The sequence below is a fragment of the Artemia franciscana genome, chromosome 16 (assembly GCF_032884065.1).
Source record: "Artemia franciscana chromosome 16, ASM3288406v1, whole genome shotgun sequence".
Lineage (NCBI taxonomy): Eukaryota > Metazoa > Arthropoda > Branchiopoda > Anostraca > Artemiidae > Artemia > Artemia franciscana.
Genome location: NC_088878.1, coordinates 18,870,196 through 18,890,530, shown reverse-complemented (window position 1 = coordinate 18,890,530; position 20,335 = coordinate 18,870,196). Strand labels below are relative to the sequence as shown.

Here is a 20,335-nt window from a genome sequence, read left to right as displayed (position 1 = left end):
TCGAAAAATAAAAAAAATTGTTCAGACTTCTAGGAATCAATATTATTATTTTTTTAATCAGTAAAATAAGCTTCATTAGTGAGATATATATTTAGACTTTGGTCCATAATTTTTTTTTTAAACCAATTCTTTTCAAATGTGTCGAAAATCAATTGTTAAATCATATACTGATTCGTCCATCCAAGTTGCTATTTAAGGCTTTTAAAATGTAATATTTACAAGTATGAGACTAAAATTATAATTTCGGCTTTCCACTTGCTGACAACCTCCTGGAAGATGCCATTAAACCATACATATAGCCAAATGTAAACCGAAGGATCATTGATAAACTTGATTAGAGCCATGGGCATCCTATGCCATGTTGAAGTCAGCATCATGGGTATTTTTTGTACTACATAATTTCAGCACCCTGGAACAATTCATCTTCGCCTCTTCTTCCTGGTTTCCAAGTATAGAAACATTCCGCCACTTTTAGCTCATGATCTTCAGGGGTCGTTTTGGAAATTGTTTTAAATGGTCAGACGTCTGTCTTAAATCAAATATGAGTACATGTTCATATATAACACAAATTGGTGTTAGAAAATACGCCTGAGTAAAACAATCCAAGGATTATTCGGTCGGTAGATTTTTACCGTTTCAAGAAATTATTTGCTTATTCAATAAGAAGAACTACGGACAAAAAGGTAGTAATTTACGGAAAAATATATCCCTAAAAATGTACTTTTATCTATTGATTTGTAGTTGCTTCTGCTAATATTAATCATTTAAATATTAAACATTACTTTAGTTTTAAAATGTTGTCAGTTAAATCGTGGCCACCTCCTGTAGAAAAACTTGAGCATACTCAAATAATTAAAAACTTGCAGAACAAATCTGATTTCAACATGTTGTGTGAAGCAAAACCTAGAAACAGAACTTTCGGTAGAGAATGGAAAGCAAAACAAATATGTTAACTGAGCTTGAAAGGGTAGTGGTAAGACCTTCTCATAATGCCTCTGGGTGTAGTAGGTGCAGATAGAGGTCTAACTGCTTCTAAATTACGTCACTGTCCAGCCACTGGCCGTCCTGCCGAGTGTTTGACTATAAAGCAGGGTATTTTGTAAAAAAAAAACTTTGCCAAAATTGAATGGACTAAAGCCAATAACATCTGCCAAGATCATGTCCGGTGGTTGAATTCATATGGGTATAAGGCACAGACCATAGAGCAAAAGAAGATCCCTTAGAAGCAGCCCAAAATGGGAGAAAGAAGTTCCCTTGCCAATGAAAGTTCTGAGGATAAAGTGCCAATTACGTTATTAGATGGTGAGTGGTAGGTGACTCTCCACTCTTTTCTGAGGGATGAATGTTGCCTACTCAAGCCAGCCTGGAGCTGGTGGTTGTGCTTTCAAGTCTTGGAACGAGAGCAAAAAAATGTTGATACCTTGACACTCCCAAGGAAGAATCCTTTAGAGAGAATAGACAGACAAAGATGAGAAAGCCCCATCTCCAAATACTACAGACGAGGTCAGTATTTTCAGTCCACCCAAAATAATAATAATGGTAAGTAAGCTTGAAATGGACAATGACTTGATTAAAAGATACTGCACATAAAAAGAAATATTTATGTAAGTTGAGAATAAAAAGATAGATGGCAATTGAAAAAATTGTATTTATAGATAGCGTTGTAAAACAAGTGACAGAAAAACGCACAGCTGCACTATATTTGAAGGAGGGGTACGAACACAATGGCTGCTAAACAGTACTATATAAATAAAACAATTACGTCCAATTTCGTAAGTACTAGCTACTTTAGGAAAAACATCGACATTTAAAGGTAGCGTGCAACAACTGTATGTGAAAGTTTTTTTTGTTTTTTTAACGAATATTTATGCAATTAAATAATCATCAAACAGAACCTTAAATGTTTTTTTCAGCCACCAATTCTCCCCATCCAAATCCAATAGGAAAGAGTAAAGAAAACGAGCCAGTTAATCAATCTCTCCGAAATTAAAAAAGATTTTAAAATATTCATAGACAGTTGATTTGCTGAAATTAAATGTATTACCAATTCACTTGAACAGTCAGTTTATATTATCAGTTGAATTAGTGTCAGTTGTTAATAGTTTTAAGAGCGGTTTTGCAATTAGTAAAGTTATGAATATTCAGACATTGAATACCTGAATAGGAATAGTAGGTTTAAATATAAAGTGATCTTTGTGGCAGTGCAGATAACTGTTTTTGTTTGTATCCATAAAATAGAAGTGATATCTCTGTAGGAATAAAAATAACAAGTTTTATCATATTGATTTTCCCAGTGGGTTCGAATGATACAATTCCGTCCCAAATTTGGATATTCAGAGGATATAACCTTTGCTTGATCAGTACATACATTCAAGGACGGAAAAACGTATTTCGTTAGGGGAGGTGGAGGGGATGTGTTTTTACCACAAAAAATAAATCTTTAATTCAGCTGTGAACCGGAAAAGTCTTGATTTTCTGAAGTAACATCCACATCTAAGGTTATTTGAGATGTATTCTGGCGGGAATTTGTGTTAGAGTATGCATAGACCCAAAATAAACAGACAGTGAATCTTTAAAAAAACAGTATTAAATAGTTTTGATAGGTCTGCAGTCATATGTTAAATATTTAGTAATTTTTGTGTTAAAGCATTGCAATAAGATTTATGTAAATGAACTATCACATAGAGATGTGAGCAAATCTAACATATGGAGAAAATTAGAAGTATTTATGAATGTTGGAGACATACTACTTTATTCACTAAAGTCAAGACAGTCAGCATAATTTACCTTATTATAGTACTTTTTGTTGACTTTTTCAACAAATCAGTGGTTTCTTTTGGGTTTTTTTCGCGTGTGTTTAAGAGGTCATGGAACTTCAAAAAAAAAAAAAAATTAAATCCTGAACTTGGTTCTGTCAGTAAACCCTGTCAAAGTCAAAAGAATTCAAATTCCTTACATATTTCTGACATGTGCTTTTCGTGGTCTGCTTACGCTAGAGCAAAATAAGGAAATAATTGACGCATGGCAGCTGGTATAATCAGGAAAAATTTATAGTTTGCTGTATTTCTTACGGTATATACGAATCATAAGATGAAAAATTTTGTAATCTACCCTGCATATAATGAATACATGGCGCTAATCCCCACAAAAACTATTATTCTTCTTATTCAGGGAAACACCAACATATGGAGAAGTGCTAGGCACTCCCCCCCCCCAAGATCACCACCAGCTGAAAATTCCCCTCCCACCCCGTGTAAATTGATTACCCAAAACGAAAGTAATAAAAATAAAACAAGAAGGAATTTGGGAATATTCTACCTGCATTCCAGAGTTTTAGCAGATAGTATGTTGTAACATTAAATAGCGCTCATTTTTGCATTTTATTATATTTTTATCCTTTTTTCCTGTGTTTTGGGGTTGAATTATATTGGAAGGGTAAGATAAAGGAAAGAAAATTGTAAAATGAATGGCAATTGTAGAAGAGTCGTTTCATGGTAGAAGTGCACAGAGATGTGGTTTACTGTACTTAATTTACTATAACACTTAAATTTTGTGAGTAAACAATCTCCGTGGACTAGGTCTAGTACTGACCAGAGTCGATACTAAAAGTTTTCTGAAACGTAAAAGAGTTATTACTAAGCGTAAACTAAAAGTTATAGAGCACATTTTGATTGGCTAGTAAGATTGGAAATCAACTTACCCTCCTCCCATGGCCCTTTTCTCCCAGAGGTCATTCTAACAAAATTTTTGAGTTAAGCATTCTGTTCATAAGAGTTAAAGAGTCTAATAGCTATGCCTATGGAGATGATATGATCCTTTTACAGCTCCCACGGAAAGAGCTGTAAGTTATGAAATTAACTCATTGCTTATAAAAGGTAAAGGATACGGCATTAGACTTTACAATCCCTACCGGCGGTGCTGATCTCCGTTTCTTGGCCCTTCAGCCAGGAAGTGCAATGGGGGGTTGGGGGCCAACCATCCTGTACTTTCGCACACCCTTCCCCAGATTACCTTACCTTCCCCAGATTTCTCCAGGTACCCATTTAGAGCTGGGTCGACTCTGGCTAAGCTTACAGAGTCACGCCACTGACCCTCGTCCCAAACTAAACAATTGGGTACACTGGGATTCGAACCCGTGTCCTATCAGGCAAAGGATCCTGAATACAGCGCACCAATCCACTCGGCCACTCATTGCTTATAGAAAGTATTTTTTTATTAGGAAGCATACAGAAATTCTTAGGTTTTCTTAGAAGTTAATACGATCATTTCCTTCCATTTGAAGTGACTCTGGAAAAAAACAACAACAAAATAGATTGGACCGCAATTGCTCGTTAGTTTAGTCGACGCTAGAGTGTCACCTATAAAATGATGCGAAATGTGAAAAACGAATGTTTCTAAAAAGTCCAAAGCTAGACTTGAATAACAATAGCTTCATGCAAAAAAGTGCAATACCACCCAGATTAGTCGGTGAAATATATTCCTCCCTCCCTCCAACCTTTTTGCGAGTGATAACTTTTACTTTAGAAAACATGCCCATTTGATCTTGCTGTATAAATGATTTTCAGTTGTTTCGAATTCATCTAAAAAAAATTTCATATTTATCTGTAGATGGGTATAGATAAATATAAAAATAACTAAAATGGGTATAGATAAATATAAAAATAACTAAAAAAGTACACGTATTGCCATACTACTTAAAACCCTTCCATCAACTTTTCCTAGTAACTAAGAAGACTTCGAGATATCATTTTCTAGCTTTGGCATCTTACCGTCTGTTATCATGGCCACATTCAACAATCTCTGAGTACTCTTAGTAAACCACATTTACGCGGCACCATGTGAAAAACCCCTTGTCTTTGTTTATGTGTCAGGATTCACTTTAATTTAACAGAAACTAAACTCTTTGTCGTTTTTTTTCCAAATTTGCAAGCAGGTATGGGAAACATTCAAAGGAACTATGTTCATCAGGCATTTATTGTGAAATAAAATATCCATTTATTTTTAAGAATATTTTGCTCTATTTTCTATACTATTTACAGGAATATCAAGTCCTACAGTTTATAAAGCAGCCTTAAAATAGTTTTTGTGCTTTATCTCAAATTTCAGATAAAATATGCGTCGGCTTTAGCTTTTTTTTCCATTTATAACGTCGTTTCTGTTTCTTTGAAAACCAACAGAAAGACCATCAAAATGCACCAAGAACTTACTAATAGCAAACTAAACAAGAGCTAAGAGCTCATATGGCACTTGTGACGAGGTCGGAAGAGCCGAGAGCTCATATGGTACGAGGTTGGAAGAGCCAAGAGCTCATTTGGTACTTGTGAGAAGGTCAGAACCTAAAGAATCCTAAAGAACCTACCTCATTTTTATAATCTTTCAGAATTAACCCTCGCCCCCACTCCCCCAAAGAGAGCGGATCCGCCCTTCCAACTCCCCCGAATGTCACAGGATCTGGTCGGAATTTGAAATTAGAACTTTATAGCACAAGATCCTTCTAAATATCAAATTTCATTAAGATCTGGTCACCCTTTCGTAAGTTACAAATACCTCAATTTTCAAAATTACCTCCCCCCTCCCAATTCCACCAAAGAGAGCAGATCCGGTCCAGTTATGTCAGTCACGTATCTTAGACAGGTTTCTATTCTTCCCATCCAGTTTCATCCTGATCTCACCGCTTTAAGTATTTTCTAAGATTTCCGGTCCCCCCAACTGCCCCCCCCCAATTACGTTTGATCCGGTTGAGATTTAAAATAAGATATCGGAGTTACGAGGTCCTTCTAAATATGAAGTTTCATGAAGATCCGATCACTCCTTCGTAAGTTAAAAATACGTTATTTTTCTTATTTTTCAGAATTACCCCCCCCCCCCCGCAATTGAGCGGATCCGTTCCAATTATGTAAATTACGTATGCAAGACTTTTGCTTATTTTTCCAACCAAGTTTCATCCCAATCCCTCCAATCTAAGCGTTTCCCATCATTTTAGGTCTCCCCACCCCAAACTTCCCCCAATGTCACCAGATCCGGTCAGGATTTAAAATAAGAGCTTTGAGCCACGATATCCTTCTAAAAATCAAATTTCATGGAGATCCAATCACCCGTTCGTAAGTTAAAAATACCTCATTTTTTCTAATTTTTCAGAATTACCCCCCCCCCCCCAACTACCCAAAAGAGAGCGGATCCGTTCCGTTTATGTCAATCATCTATCTAGGACTCGTGCTTATTTTTCCCACCATGTTTCATCCCGATCCCTCCACTCTAAGTGTTTTCCAAGTTTTAGGTTTCCCCCTCCCAACTCCCCGCCCCCATCACCAGATCCGGTCGGGATTTAAAATAAGAGCTATAAGACACGATATCCTTCTAAACATCAAATTTCATTGAGATCCGATCACCCGTTCGTAAGTTGAAAATACCTCATTTTTCTAATTTTTAAGACTTACTCCCCCCCCCAACTACCCCAAAGAGAGCAAATAAGTTCCGATCATGTCAATCATGTATCTAGGACTTGTGCTTATTTTTCCCATCAAGTTTCATCCCGATCCCTCTACTCTAAGTGTTTTCCAAGATTTTAGGTTTCCCCCCTCCAACTCCCCCCAATGTCATCAGACCCAGTCGGGATTTAAAATAAGAGCTCTGAGACACAATATCATTCCAAACATCAAATTTCATTAAGATACAATCACCCGCTCATAAGTTAAAAATACTTCATTTTTTCTATTTTTCCGAATTAACCGGCCCCTAATCCCCCCCCCCCCAAGATGGTCAAATTGGGAAAACGACTATTTCTAATTTAATCTGGTCCGGTCCCTGATACGCTTGCCAAATTTCATCGTCCTAGCTTACCTGGAAGTGCCTAAAGTAGCAAAACCGGGACTTTAGGTTTTCCCCCTCCAACTCCCCCCAATGTCATCAGATCCGGTCGGGATTTAAAATAAGAGCTCTAAGACACAATATCATTCCAAACATCAAATTTCATTAAGATCCAAATACCCGCTGATAAGTTAAAAATACTTCATTTTTTCTATTTTTTGCGAATTAACCAAGCCCCCACTCCCCCCCAGATGGTCAAATCAGGAAAACGACTATTTCTAATTTAATCTGGTCCGGTCCCTGATACGCTTGCCAAATTTCATCGTCCTAGCTTACCTGGAAGTGCCTAAAGTAGCAAAACCGGGACCGACAGACCGACAGACAGACCGACAGACAGACCGACAGAATTGGCGACTGCTATATGTCACTTGGTTAATACCAAGTGCCATAAAAATACTTATATAGGAAGAATAGGAAGATTATTTGGACAACCGTGACCCCTTAAGATACTGCCGGTCGTTATTAGCTTTGGGGAATTTTTCAAAAATGAAGGAAAATACACCAAATGACGTAACTTCCAGATATTTTGCCTTAAGGTCTTTCAAAGTCAACAGCTACAAACCTAAGTGTTAATCAGAGTTAAGGCCAATAATTGATTTCTGACCCTTAGCTACGTTAATTCACAAACATTACCGTTTCAAAATTTTCAACTTCTTTCATTTGTACCTAAGAATAAACACCAATCTATGTATCAGAATTCTAAGAGAGAAAAAACTAATTACATTTAATGTAGCTTCACTTTTTCTTTTATTCTAGTTGAAGATTTAAACCACACACAAAAGATAAATAATCTGAAAACCTTTTCTTTGCGACAGTCACCAAAAAAAACTTCCAGTATTCATATAACGATCATTTGATTAAAATTAATTAACAATACCAGAAAATTTGTAGCTATCCCTTTTATTTAATATCTTTTGTAAGGCTGAACTACTCTGTAGAAACTTGCTTTTAACAGGCAATATTTATGTCGAAATTTTTTGACCAAACAGAGGACGGACGTGCACAAACAACAAATTTATTGGTTACCAAGAAAAATGCTCAGTTTCAGATTTGTATTATTTACCTTTTTCTGTCATCTGGACTTGTCATTTAGCAGAACTATAGTGTAGATGGCATGAAATTAAGTCAAAATCTGACATGTATTTTAACTATGTGTCAATCTGATAGTAAGACCAGTTACGATAATGGTAAAGATTGACCTATCAGAAGATACCTGTAACTATCTTAAGAACACATTTTTTAAAAGTACATATCCTGTTAAAAATATTCGGAATAAATCACTTAATGAATAAAAAGTCGCTAAATTCGTAAATTTTTACTAATTTTCTGGTAATTTTTAACAATTAGTTTTATTTAATCAGAAAAGAAATTCTCCTTATATGTTTTGATGTATGGAGCATTTGTAGAAATAATTAGTTACCAAGAAAGGGGGCTTTAATCATTAATGATAGTTTTTCATACCTTAATCGTATTGGAATAAATAGACTTTTATATTGTCGAAAAACATTTGAGTTTAGCTAACAGTAGAGCTTGTTAATTTTCGCAAAATCTGGGTCTAAGGTAATCTGTGAATTTTGTGGTTAGATTTATAGTATTTGATTTCTGAGGCATTAAGGCCTTTTTCCAGATATAGTTGTAATACTCTGGATAGGCTTTTTTAACTATCGCTTATTTTAGGCTGCACAAATGGTTTTGTCCGGCAGTATGCTGATTCTAGAAAAGAGGATTCATTGTTGATTGAGTCATCCATGCCATTTACTACCATGATTCTGAAAACACCACAGGGTTCTCTAACATGAAAAGATTGAGATTTCCTGTCCTCTATAAACTTTAAAGTACTTTAAAGCCTTCAAAATATGTAACTGCCCTTGAAAATGTCAACTTAATTTCTCATGCTTGTCAGTCATTCGGCTTTTCATCTAATTTTAGTGAAAGAGTCCACTATCTCGTTTTTATTTTCGTTGGAAATGGATTAAATAAGAACATCATGAATGATTCCGTACCAAAAAGAACTTAGGCCTCATAAGCATGGGAAAGTTTTTTGGGTGAGGGAGAAATTTGAAAAAAAGACATAAAAGACATGTAAAATATTAAAAAATATTTTTTAAGTCTTGAGTTTTGTAATATTTATTTATTATTAATTTGGACCAAAACTTTACATTTTTATTTTTTGCGGATAATTAGTTCTTTCCACTTATGATCGATTAGCTGTAATTACTCGGTATTGCTTATATAGTGGTAGATACTATGTCCGAATTATCACCTGTTTTCGTCAATAGAAATAGTTATAATTCACTAAGAGTGGCAAACTTTCAAGCTATCTGCAGCAGGTAGAAACAAAGGATAAAAACTAGTGATTTTTAGAAAAGTAAACTTGTGGTTTTTTGTTTTTATTCGTGATTTTTTTAACCTGCAAAAATGCCAAAAACTCAAAGGAAAAAACAAGGGTTGCCAACCCTAGTTATTTATCACTATTTTTTTGTGAATTTTTATTGTCTATCGATTTTTTTGGCTGGTGGTCGTTAGTGATTTTAGTTCTGAAACTTCTAAATCATCACTACCCCCATGTTCTTTTACTTGTCCAATAGAATTTCACTTATCGGGGTTTAACCCCTAAAAGATAACAACAAATACTTATCTGGCCACGTGTCACTTGAAACAGCACGAATAACTACAAGAATAACAACATTTTTCATATGTAAAATAGTCTAATGCTATGTGAAGTTCTGACAAGGAAGAGGCTGGGTCTTCGGGCCTGTTTCTAATTTTACAGGCAAATACACCTTCAGAGCTGGGTAGCCTAATGCAATTCGTGTGGCCAGAAGTTTAATTGTAAGATTGCAAATTGTGGTTGACAAATTGTATGGAAGCTTGATTTGTGATTACGTGCTTCTTGTGAAAAAGGTTTTTAACTAAAAACTTGTTTGTGGTGCATGAAGTCTGTTTGAGAAAATTCTGGAATAAATGATTTTGTGGACTGGAGACTAGTGGTATCATGAACAGTCAAACTGGCCCCCCCAGCTGGGGGTACAGTAGCTCCTACTAGTGTTGGACAGTATTCAGTGGTGCATAGTCCCATGCGGGGGCCTGTAAATGGGGCCCCAGTACCACAGATGATGCAAATGCAGTGGAATATGCCTAATGGTATGCAAAAAGTCATGTTTCCGGCAGTCGTACCAAATGTTTCTGGACAAGTATATACCCCAACTTCCAACCCATCACAGCAGTATATGCATACAGTGAATAACACAAATGACGGACTTGAATCAGGCCAAGTTATGACACAACTATATGGACAGCAAGTGTACAGTAATCGAGCACCAGTGCTGAACCAGGGACAGTATGCTTGTACAGTGAGTAACAGATATAATGGACTTGAAGTGGAAGAATGTGAGTTAGAAGGTATTGACCATTCTCCACCTGACAAAAACTTTGAATCCTATGATATGACTATGGTAAATCCAAGAGTAGTGGAAGGAAGCTCAAGAGGAAAAAAGAATAACTTGAAAAGGAGAGTGACCTCACCTATTAGTAATGAAAGTGTTCAGATTGAAAGGGGAGCAACAAAGAGACAATTTGTTCACCAAAGACCAGACCAGAAGGCCAAAGGCCTGTCACTTGCAAAAGATAGGAGAAATATTTCAAATTTCCAGATCCCATTATTGGAAATACCTGAAAAGGAAAAGATACATGGAAGTGTTTTAATCAAAGCAGTTGATATAAATGCCAAGTTCTTAAATGAATACGAGCTTTGTATGTTTTTCAAGGAAAAAATTAGTGGCAGATTTGAGTTTGAAACAAATCGTGAAGGGAAAACTATTTACTTGCATTTAGAAGATGAGAGCGGGATGAAATCAGCATTGGAAATCAAAACTGTGAATAAGATAGAAGTAACAGTTTTAAGGAAAGAACATGTATCAAGAGGTGTGATGAAAGGAATTCCTTTATATTTATCAATTGTATAAATTGAGGAAAGTATCCAATCTGCTGTGCCTGTAAAAGAAGTGATTAGAATGCAGAGGTATAACCGGGATCTAAAAAAGCTTGAAGACAGCCTGTCAGTAATGGTGGTTTTTGAATCAATTATTACCCCAGCAAGTGTGTGGTGCTGCGGTAGAAACAGAGATGTCTTACCCTACCATAGGAAGGTGATGCAGTGCTACAAATGCCAGAAATAAGGGCATCTTTAGAAAGACTGTAAATCAAAGGAGATCTGCCTCAGATGTGCCAAGAATCATCAAACCCGTGATTGCCCTCTGAAACAGGAGAGTGTAGAGTACCGTACCAGCAGATACAGGTGCGCCAATTGTAAACAAAACCATTCATCCACTTCATCAGTATGCCCAGTAAGAAGGGAAAACCAACAAGTGCTAGAAGTGGCAGAAAAGTATGGCATGGGATTTAAAAGAGCAAGGACAACATTTAGAAGTTATGCTCATGTAGTCCAGAATAACCTGAATCCTGAGAAAAGAATACAGTAACACTGCGGCAGAATTGCAACAAATGACGGCAAAGAAGTTAGTGATTGGGATGCTTATAACCCCAGGAATACTGAGTATTAAAAACTTGCCATTGAATGGAAAGGTAGATAAACTGTGTGAATTGGTTGAGCAAATGAAGTTTGGAAAACTTGACCGCAATGATGTAAAATTGGTTTGTGAAACAAGTAGCATCTTGGAAAACAGAGCATGTCCTTAATGCAGCTCAAAATATTATCCTGGAATGCATGTTCAATCATGAGAGAAAAAAGGGAATTACTGCTTCAATATTGTGACAGAAAATACATTGATATTTTTTGTATTCAAGAAACTTGGCTAAAACCAAATATCATGAGCCCCTGCAAAGGTTTCAACATCTTGAGAAATGATAGAATAACAGGAAGAAAAGGTGAAGTTATGATTGGAATAAGAAGTCATATTCATTATGAAGAATTGGACTTAGCAAGCCAGCAATCAATTGATAATGAAGTGGAAGTAGTTGGAACTAAACTGTTTTTAAAAAATGAAAAGAAAATGAATGTTATATGTGCATATAACCCATCTGGAAATAATGAACTGTTGGGAGAAAGGATAGATGAAATTATTAAAATGATACCAGTTGCAGAGGATCTGATAATATTGGGTGATATGAATGCAGATAGTAAATCTTGGTGCAAGTGTAGAAATGTAAATAGTTCTGGAACAAGTTCAGAAAACTGTTTAATGAATAGCCCAATATGCTTAGCAACACCTGTTGGGATGCCAACTAGAGTTAATCCCCAGACAGGAGAGACAACAACAATTGATTTGCTATTATGCAATCCTAGACTCTATATCAAATTAAACATAGAATGTGATGCTGAAAGTGAACTGGCCAGTGATCACAACCCCATATTGTGCACTATTAATGAAGAAGTTCTTCCAAAAGGTAATAAGAGAGAGGGATTCAAAACTAAAAATTTTAACTGGTTTATACTCAGAGAAGCACTGGACGAGTTTGATGTGAAATCACTAACAGAGGAAGAAGTAGAATTATCTAGGAAAGTTGAAATATTTCAAGAGAAATTGATAGAAATAGCCAAAACTCTTGTACCATATAGAGAAATCAGCCGTCACCAAGGGTGTATCTGGTGGAATGAAGATTGTTCGAAAGCCAAAAGAGAATTCATTGGAAAAAAGAGAATATATAATCTGATGAGAAATCTTCATAGCCTTATTGAAAAGAACAGAGCTTATGATTTAAGAACAGAACTTGACTTTCGAAAACCAACATCCAAAGTATATGAGTTTATGAAAAAGATGAATAACAGAGCAACATCAGGCCGGAGCAACCCACCTATTGCATCTGATAATAAGCTTCTTGTGACTGACGATCAAAAAGCTGATGCAGCTGCCAAACTCATGAGCTCTACCGTTGGCCGGGGAGATCCGGATATACAGAAGAAGACCAATATGGACACAAAATTAAGTGACCTTGGAACACAAGGACAAGACGAACCATACAATAGACCATTCATTGAACAGGAATTAATGAATGTAATTAATAAGCTTCCTGATACATCTCCTGGACCAGACGAAATTTTGCCACAGTTCGCGAAGTCGCTCCCTAAATTGTGGATCAATGTACTGCTAGAATTAATTAATGGTATATGGAGGAAGGGAAAATTTCCTGATGTTTGGAAGTATGGTGAAGCAGTAATGCTACCAAAGCCTGGCAAAGACTTATCAAAGATTGAAAACTATAGATACATTACACTTATACCTATTTTGAGGAAAGTTATGGAAAGGATGGTGAAGAAGAGACTGGAAGCTGTGACACAACAGAAGAAAATTTTGAAAGACATTCAGTGTGGTTTCAGAAAAAATAGAAGTGCAGAAGACAGTCTTATGTGCCTCAAACAGGAGGCATTATATGCTTTGCAAAATGGGTGGATTTTAGCAGCGATTTTAATTGACATTGAAGGTGCTTTTGATAATATGCTTCATAGAAAAATGGTTGGAGGCCTAGTAACAGCTGGCATAAAAGGCCAAATGTTAGCATTTTTAAATGATTATTTAATAGGAAGAAAAGTTAAAGTGCGAGTTGGTGGAACAATTTCAAATATAACAGTGTTTCCTGAAAGAGGAACCCCTCAAGGATCAGCATTGGGGCCTGACATGTACAACATAGCAACATATGATATTCCTATCAATATGAAGGATGATGGAGGAGCTATTTTTGCAGATGACAATACTGCGTGGGTCATGGCGCGTGACACCTACCATATAAAGACCCTACTAACCCAGGTCATTGCAAAATTAGAAAAATGGTCCAAAGAAGCTGACTTAAAGTTTTCTGCAACAAAGACAAAGGCAATTGTTATCACTGGGAAAAGAATTGGAACCCTTCCAGATCTGTACTTAAGTGGCCACCCAGTTAAATATGTTAGTGAAGCAAAAATACTAGGTGTAGTGGTTGACAATAAACTTACCTGGAAACCCCATGTGATATATCTTAAATCAACATGTTTGAAAAGACTCAATGTTATGAAGAGTTTGGCCTATATGGCTAGAGGATTACAGGCAGAACTTTTGATCCAGTATTATATCAAATATGTATTGCTCAACAATTTATGGCACAGCTTGTCACTCAACCATTGCAAGATCAGATGTAATCCAAAACTCAGCCATAAGAATTGCATTTGGAGCAAGAAAAACAACACCTGTTAGTTTCCTTCTATCAGAAAGTGGTCTAGCAAACCTGAACACACGAAGAAAGATCAGATTTTTAAAATATGTACCGAGGATTTGGTCTTTAGAAAATAACCACCCAGTTCAGTAAAAAATCATCAAACCTGGTCGCCAAGCAACTGCCAACACATCTAAAGCAAGAAATCAATCCAATTGTCTTGAAGCAGCATTAGAAATTTGTAAAAGTTATGGATTTGATATAGTACTTTCCAAAATGTTAAGAGTTGGTGAAATAGGTGTCCCTCCACCATGGGAGGAAAACAGGATCAGTTCAAGATTAGAATTCAATATGGACCAAGATACTCCAGCGGACTTGGCATTCTGCATGATGATGGAAAAAGAGTACAAGGGATACCTTCCATTATTCACTGATGGATCGAAAGTAGATGAAATGTAGCATGTAGGAGCAGCGTTTTGGTGCCCTTTCAAAAATGTGTCAAAAAAATTTAAATTTCCTCCAGAGAGTAGTGTTTTTCTGGCAGAAGTGACTATGCCATTAAGAAGGTGCTGGAGTTCATTGAGTAATCTGTTGAAGAGGACAAGGTTATCATTTGCTCTGATTCAAAAAGTGCTATTCAAGCAGTCGTAAATGCTAATACTATGGCAAAACCAAATAGAGATGTCCTTATATGTTACATTAAACTACAATACATATTAAAAAAGAAGAAAGTAGTTATTCAGTGGATTCCCGCCCACATTGGGATCTCTGGAAATGAAATAGCAGATTTGAAGGCCAAATCTACAGTTGAGTCAGGAACACTTCTAACCGACATGGACACTCCTTACGAAGTTATGATATTTGATAAAGTGATTAAAGAGATTGATCGTCGGGGTTTTTAAGCGAATAGAGATTTGACTGGGAATCTTTTTGTGACTATGAAAAAACAGAGAAATATAGAAACGAAGGTGTATAAAGAACTCACTAGATATGAAGCAAAGAAACTGTTTCGACTCCGATCATACCATGCTGGAGTTGGTTGTTACAAAGCAAAATTTTTGGGACAGAGTGAGGAATGTCCTAAGTGTGGTGCATCAGAAACTATAGAACACTTGATGATAATTTGCCGTGAAAGCGAACAAGAAAGACGTGAAATAACCGAATTTTTTAGACAGAAGAAAGTGCAGTCGAGCCTATATATGTTATTAGGAGGATTTGATAGTGAAGAAGAAAATTGTATGATAGTTAGTCTTGTCATACAGTTTCTGACAAGAATTGCAAGATTAAAGGACGTTAGAACTAAAGTTTCAGGAAAGACAATTTCCTCCTACTATTTATTAAGAAGTGAGAATCGACTTGCCATAGAACGTCCTCTAGGCTGAACAGCAAGAGGGGAGTTAACGTCAACGTCAAATTGTGGTTGTCATTTGCCTTTTTTTAGTCAGTCCATTCAAGATGCTTTGGATATTTTTTATTGTGATAAATTGTCTTAATGCTCTGAAAAGGGAAAAATATTTCAATTGCATAGTATATGAAAATTTCAGTAGGCTAATCAATTTAAAGTCCTAAATTAGCCAGGGAAGTGTTTTTTTTACTAAAAAATCACCACCTTCTTTGAACTCCAATTATATAGCCCTGTTCTTGGCCCCCTTGAGCCAGTATCCAGTTCCTGATTGTCATTTACACTAAATTTCACTTTTCTGTTACTCATTTCTTGTCAATATTACTAAGGGATCATAGTTAAGCACTAGAGAAGTCATTGTTAAATAACAAGTGCTTATGTATATATAGCTTTTTGCTACTTATTCTTCTCTGGTTATATAATGCTTGATGTGGTATAAGCCAAGAGAAGGACCTGTATACCTAAAGAAGAAAACCTGTTAAAAAAAGATGATTCTTTGTAATTTACATAATAATTATAGCTAACACATTCTACATACAGCCCTGCTCTACTTTAGCCACAACCCTTCTAATATGGAAATCTATAGCTGAAATTACATATTTTCTATTGATTCTGCCAATCTATCCCTCAACCCTAGTACCTGTTAATTGAAGCAACTGTGGCAAAACAAGAACTGGAAAAACAAGTATAAGGTGGCAGAAAACATTGGAAATATATAATTTGGGCTATATATTTGCAAATTAGGCATGTTAGGGGTGAATTTTTTGTTGTTCATATTTTGACTTACAAATAAAGTGAATATACCACTTGATGCCTTTTTGTATGTTCTTTACAAATATAATAATTGCTTATATTGCTAGTTCAAGTTTAAGCACTTTTTGACCTTACTTAACCTAATAAATTTTGGCAGTGAAAAACATACATTATTTTGTCAAAAATGACCAAAAACACATACTTTAATTGAAAATTTGGCATCAAAGAAGAAGAAGAACAGCATAATATTGTAAATTTATTAATCCGACTTAATTGTGGAAAATCAGTGCTCATAGATTATACAACATATAAAAAAATGGATTAATAATGAAACAGTAAGTTTGAGACCAATGTTTTAAGCTTTTTTATACCCAAAAACTATTTGGATATATTTTGGTTATTTTCAAGAGCTCAAAAACTTGCAATTGAAGCACTTATTATGTTTGTAAAGAACATAAAAAAGACATCAAGGGGTATGTTCACTTTATTTGTAAATCAAAAATATGAACAACAAAATATTTACCAATTATTAGTATAGCTGCATGATTTTCCCAGGGTATGTAGGCTCAGTAGAAGGTCACTTATACCTGATCCTGTCCCTACTGTTTTTACTTGGTTGAAAAAAATCCAAAGAAAGTTCCCAATGAAAAGGAAAGAGACCAAAAGTGAGATTGAATTTGTCATAGCTTGGAGGTTTGCCCCTTCAGTCTGTTTAATGAAAACATTTTCATAATTGAAGCTTTGTTCATTTCAATCTTAGGGATGATCTACATTTGTTACACTTCCTTAAATGGTTGTAAAGGGAAACTTTTATTTATTTGTCTTGTTTGTTTTCTACATGATCTTTTTAATCTTTAAATTGATATACATTTCTTAAAAATTAATTAGTCATACCACAGTTCCATTTGCAAGTTTTGACCTACTTTGTAACCCTGGTCTCAAAACTGTATATAAATTTATTGAAGCTAGGAAACATAGAACTTCTCTCTGTTTAAAAGAAAATGGATGGACATCAGTAGGTTTTAATGCACTAAAGTCCTGGGGCCATGGCAATTAAAACAAAACAATGAAGATTAACTTTAAAATGCTTGACATCACATAAATATAACATTCACAAGGAAAAACCATTCACAAAATTTTACTTTTGTGTTCAGTTGCCAACTTGAGCAATTGCCCTAAATTTTTAAACCTTGCAAAACATTCACCAGCCACCTCTTATGACCTACACTCTTGTCTGTACATCAACAATTCATTGAAAAGGAAGGACCACCTTACTGGCATTTCTTCCTTTGTACTTATATTTAATGGGTTTAAAAGAAAGCTTCTATGGCTAAGTCAGAAGACCAGTAAAGGACCAGGTGGTCCTTTAGCCAGGAAGTGCAATAGGAAGCTAGGGGCCAGTCATTTTACGCTTTTGCATGCCCTTCCTGCTTACTGACCCCAGATTTCTCTAGGTAACCTGTTAAGTTTGGGCCAATTCTGGCTGAACTTACAGAGTCACATCACTGACCTTTGTCCCAAACCAAATAAACTTCTCAACCTAGAGTGCCAGCCACTTAGGAAGGAACACAAATGTCACCAGAGAACAAAAACTATTTGAAGAAAGAAAATATTGAAAAAAAAATAACTCAAGTCATAGTTGCTCCCATTTTTCACTGCTGTCCCACAAACAATATGTATTTTATTTAGACAAATAAATTTTACAACAGGTATCAACAAAACTCCATCAGGGATTGTATTTACTTAAGATACAATCAGCTATATGAATGCTTAGTTTTGTGATATTTTAGTCTTGAAATAATAAAAAAAGAGAAATTATATGTTCTATTTGTTTTCCACCAGCCTTGAGAAAAATCATTTGTGCAAACAATATATCCATGGTTGGTTCAGAATCTCTCTAAAATGCTTTAAACAGAAGGAATTTTAAAAACAATTATACTGATCAGCAAGAAGAATATTAACATATCTCTCTAAACTTGGCAAATGCAAAACTTTAATGGTGTCCTATGTCATCTAAAAAAAAAACAAAAACAAAAAAAAACATTAAAATGTGTCAGATGTATTTTGAAATAAGATGCCTCAAAGACTTTTAGTTGAATCTATGAAATGAAGGGCCATGTATTCCTTTACATTTTATACAACATGTAAAAAGAAACATGGTTTAAATTTTTTCACAAAAGAAGAAGCTTGATGTAAAAAAAATAAATGCATTTTTAACAGAAAGCAACTGACATCAATGAAATCAAATAAAACAAAAATTCATGGAGAATAAATAATATAAGCCATATATTTAACCTATAATGAGGTGACATAAAAGATTATGGTAAAATTCTAGTTAATTGACTTCTTGCTATCTCAGAAAGGGTTTAGGTTAGGAAAATGAAACTTTCAGGGATGCATCTACAGACTAAACTATGTCCTGGGAAGGTATTTTGAAGCAACTATCTCCACTCCTTCTCCCTCTAGAGGGGCTTGACCTTTGATGACCTTTAAAAATATGCATGTTACAAAAGTGAAACCTTGCAAAATAGATCTTGTGCTTAATTGAAGTACAACAAAATTGTTTTTAGCTTCATAACTTTGCTCAATTCCATTTTATAAGGGTTTAAAGATATGCAAATACATTTCCTGAATTTTGAAGAAAAACATTGATTTGGCTCAAAATTCTACTCAAATAACAGGAATTGCATTTTCAGAACTAAAGGCAGAGAAAAGCAACTGAAAATTATGGTAAAATGTTGTTTTGTCAAAATTTCAATAGGTATAGACCTCTCATGTAGGCAAATTTCAGGGCCCTCTAGAGAGAGAAGGAGTCAAGGTGGGTACTTCAAAATACCTTCCCAGGACATACTTTAGCCTATAGACCCATCCCTGAATGTTTCATTTTCCTAACCTAAGCCCTTTCCAAGATAGCAAGAAGTCAATTAACTAGAATTTTACCAAGATTATTTCTAAAATTAGAAAAAACCAGTGTTATGGCTTAAAGTTCTGCTCATTCAACAGGAATTATCTTTTCAGAACTAAGGCCAGAGAAAAAGAAACTGATGACCAAAAGATAAGGCAGCCAAAAATTTCAGGACTCTCTAGAGGGAAAAGAAGTAGAAGTAGGTACTTCAAAATACCTTTCTGGGACATACTTTAGCCTGTAGACACATCCCTGAAAGTTTCATTTTTCTAGCTTAACCTCTTTCAAAGATAGCCAAAAGTAGCTAGAGTAAATTTTTACCCCTACTTTACCTTAACAATCCAGTTTAAATAGCAATCTCAACAAATATAGACTATATAAAAGGCTGTAGATATTGGCCTAATCATTATAAGTTTTTTTTCAACTAAAAATTATAGGATGATTTAGAAACTAGGTCTGTTTGATATAGTAATATTTGACTAACTCATCAATGTGATAGCTACCTTCCTAAGAACCAAACTTTTTAATAACCAAAAAACTTTTCTTCTGACTCCTTATGAAGCTTAACCTATGCAAGACAGGCCTAGAACACCAAAAAACCCTTTAGATCCTAAGGAATATGCATAAGATCACTTACCGGTTACTGAAAAGCTAAGATTTATTTCCACCATTTACAGTTTCCTTGTCTTTTCTTTTCACATGTTTATCCATTTTAAAAAAATGTAACATTGACGTCACTTGTCCTCAATAATCTTTTTTTTTTCGGGTTAGAAAGTGCAAGCACACGGACAAGTAATCCTGAGCGTTGAAGTGGGTTAGCCGAGTAACCTCTGACGTCTTGTGCGTCTCATAAAACGCTAGGATTAGTCAGATAAGTAATCGGACAGGATCACGGGGCACATTAGGAACTAAACGCGGTGTCAGCAACTACAGCAGGAACCGAAAGAGTTAGTTTCTGGTAATATTTAAATAATTTTCGCCAAACTCGGAATCTATTCTCACTCGACAATATAGGTCGAAAAGGCAAAAATTTCAAATCAACTTGTTATGAATTCTGCAGGTAGGCTAATATTTTCTTACAGAATAGAGCATCAAATGCCTCTTACCGATAAAATGGGAATTAGTAGTGTTAAAAACTTAAAAATTTGCTGGTTTTCAGCCTTGAATTTGTGGCTGTTGAGAAGTAAACATGACAAGAAAACAGGTTTTTGGTTACTTCATAATAGCCTATGCACAATAATTGTTGTTTAGACATTTTAACT

General features: G+C 35.3%; 1 protein-coding gene across 1 annotated transcript in view; it reads left to right on the top strand.

Annotated features, from left to right (window-relative positions):
• Positions 1–20,012: 20,012 nt before the first annotated feature.
• LOC136037174 (surfeit locus protein 1-like) overlaps positions 20,013–20,335 on the top strand; it is a 29,114-nt gene continuing 28,791 nt past the window's right edge. The window contains exon 1 of the mRNA XM_065719718.1: positions 20,013–20,133. Within this exon, the coding sequence (XP_065575790.1) occupies positions 20,121–20,133 (13 nt within the window). The 5' untranslated portion in view covers positions 20,013–20,120. The remainder of the gene's footprint in view (positions 20,134–20,335) is intronic.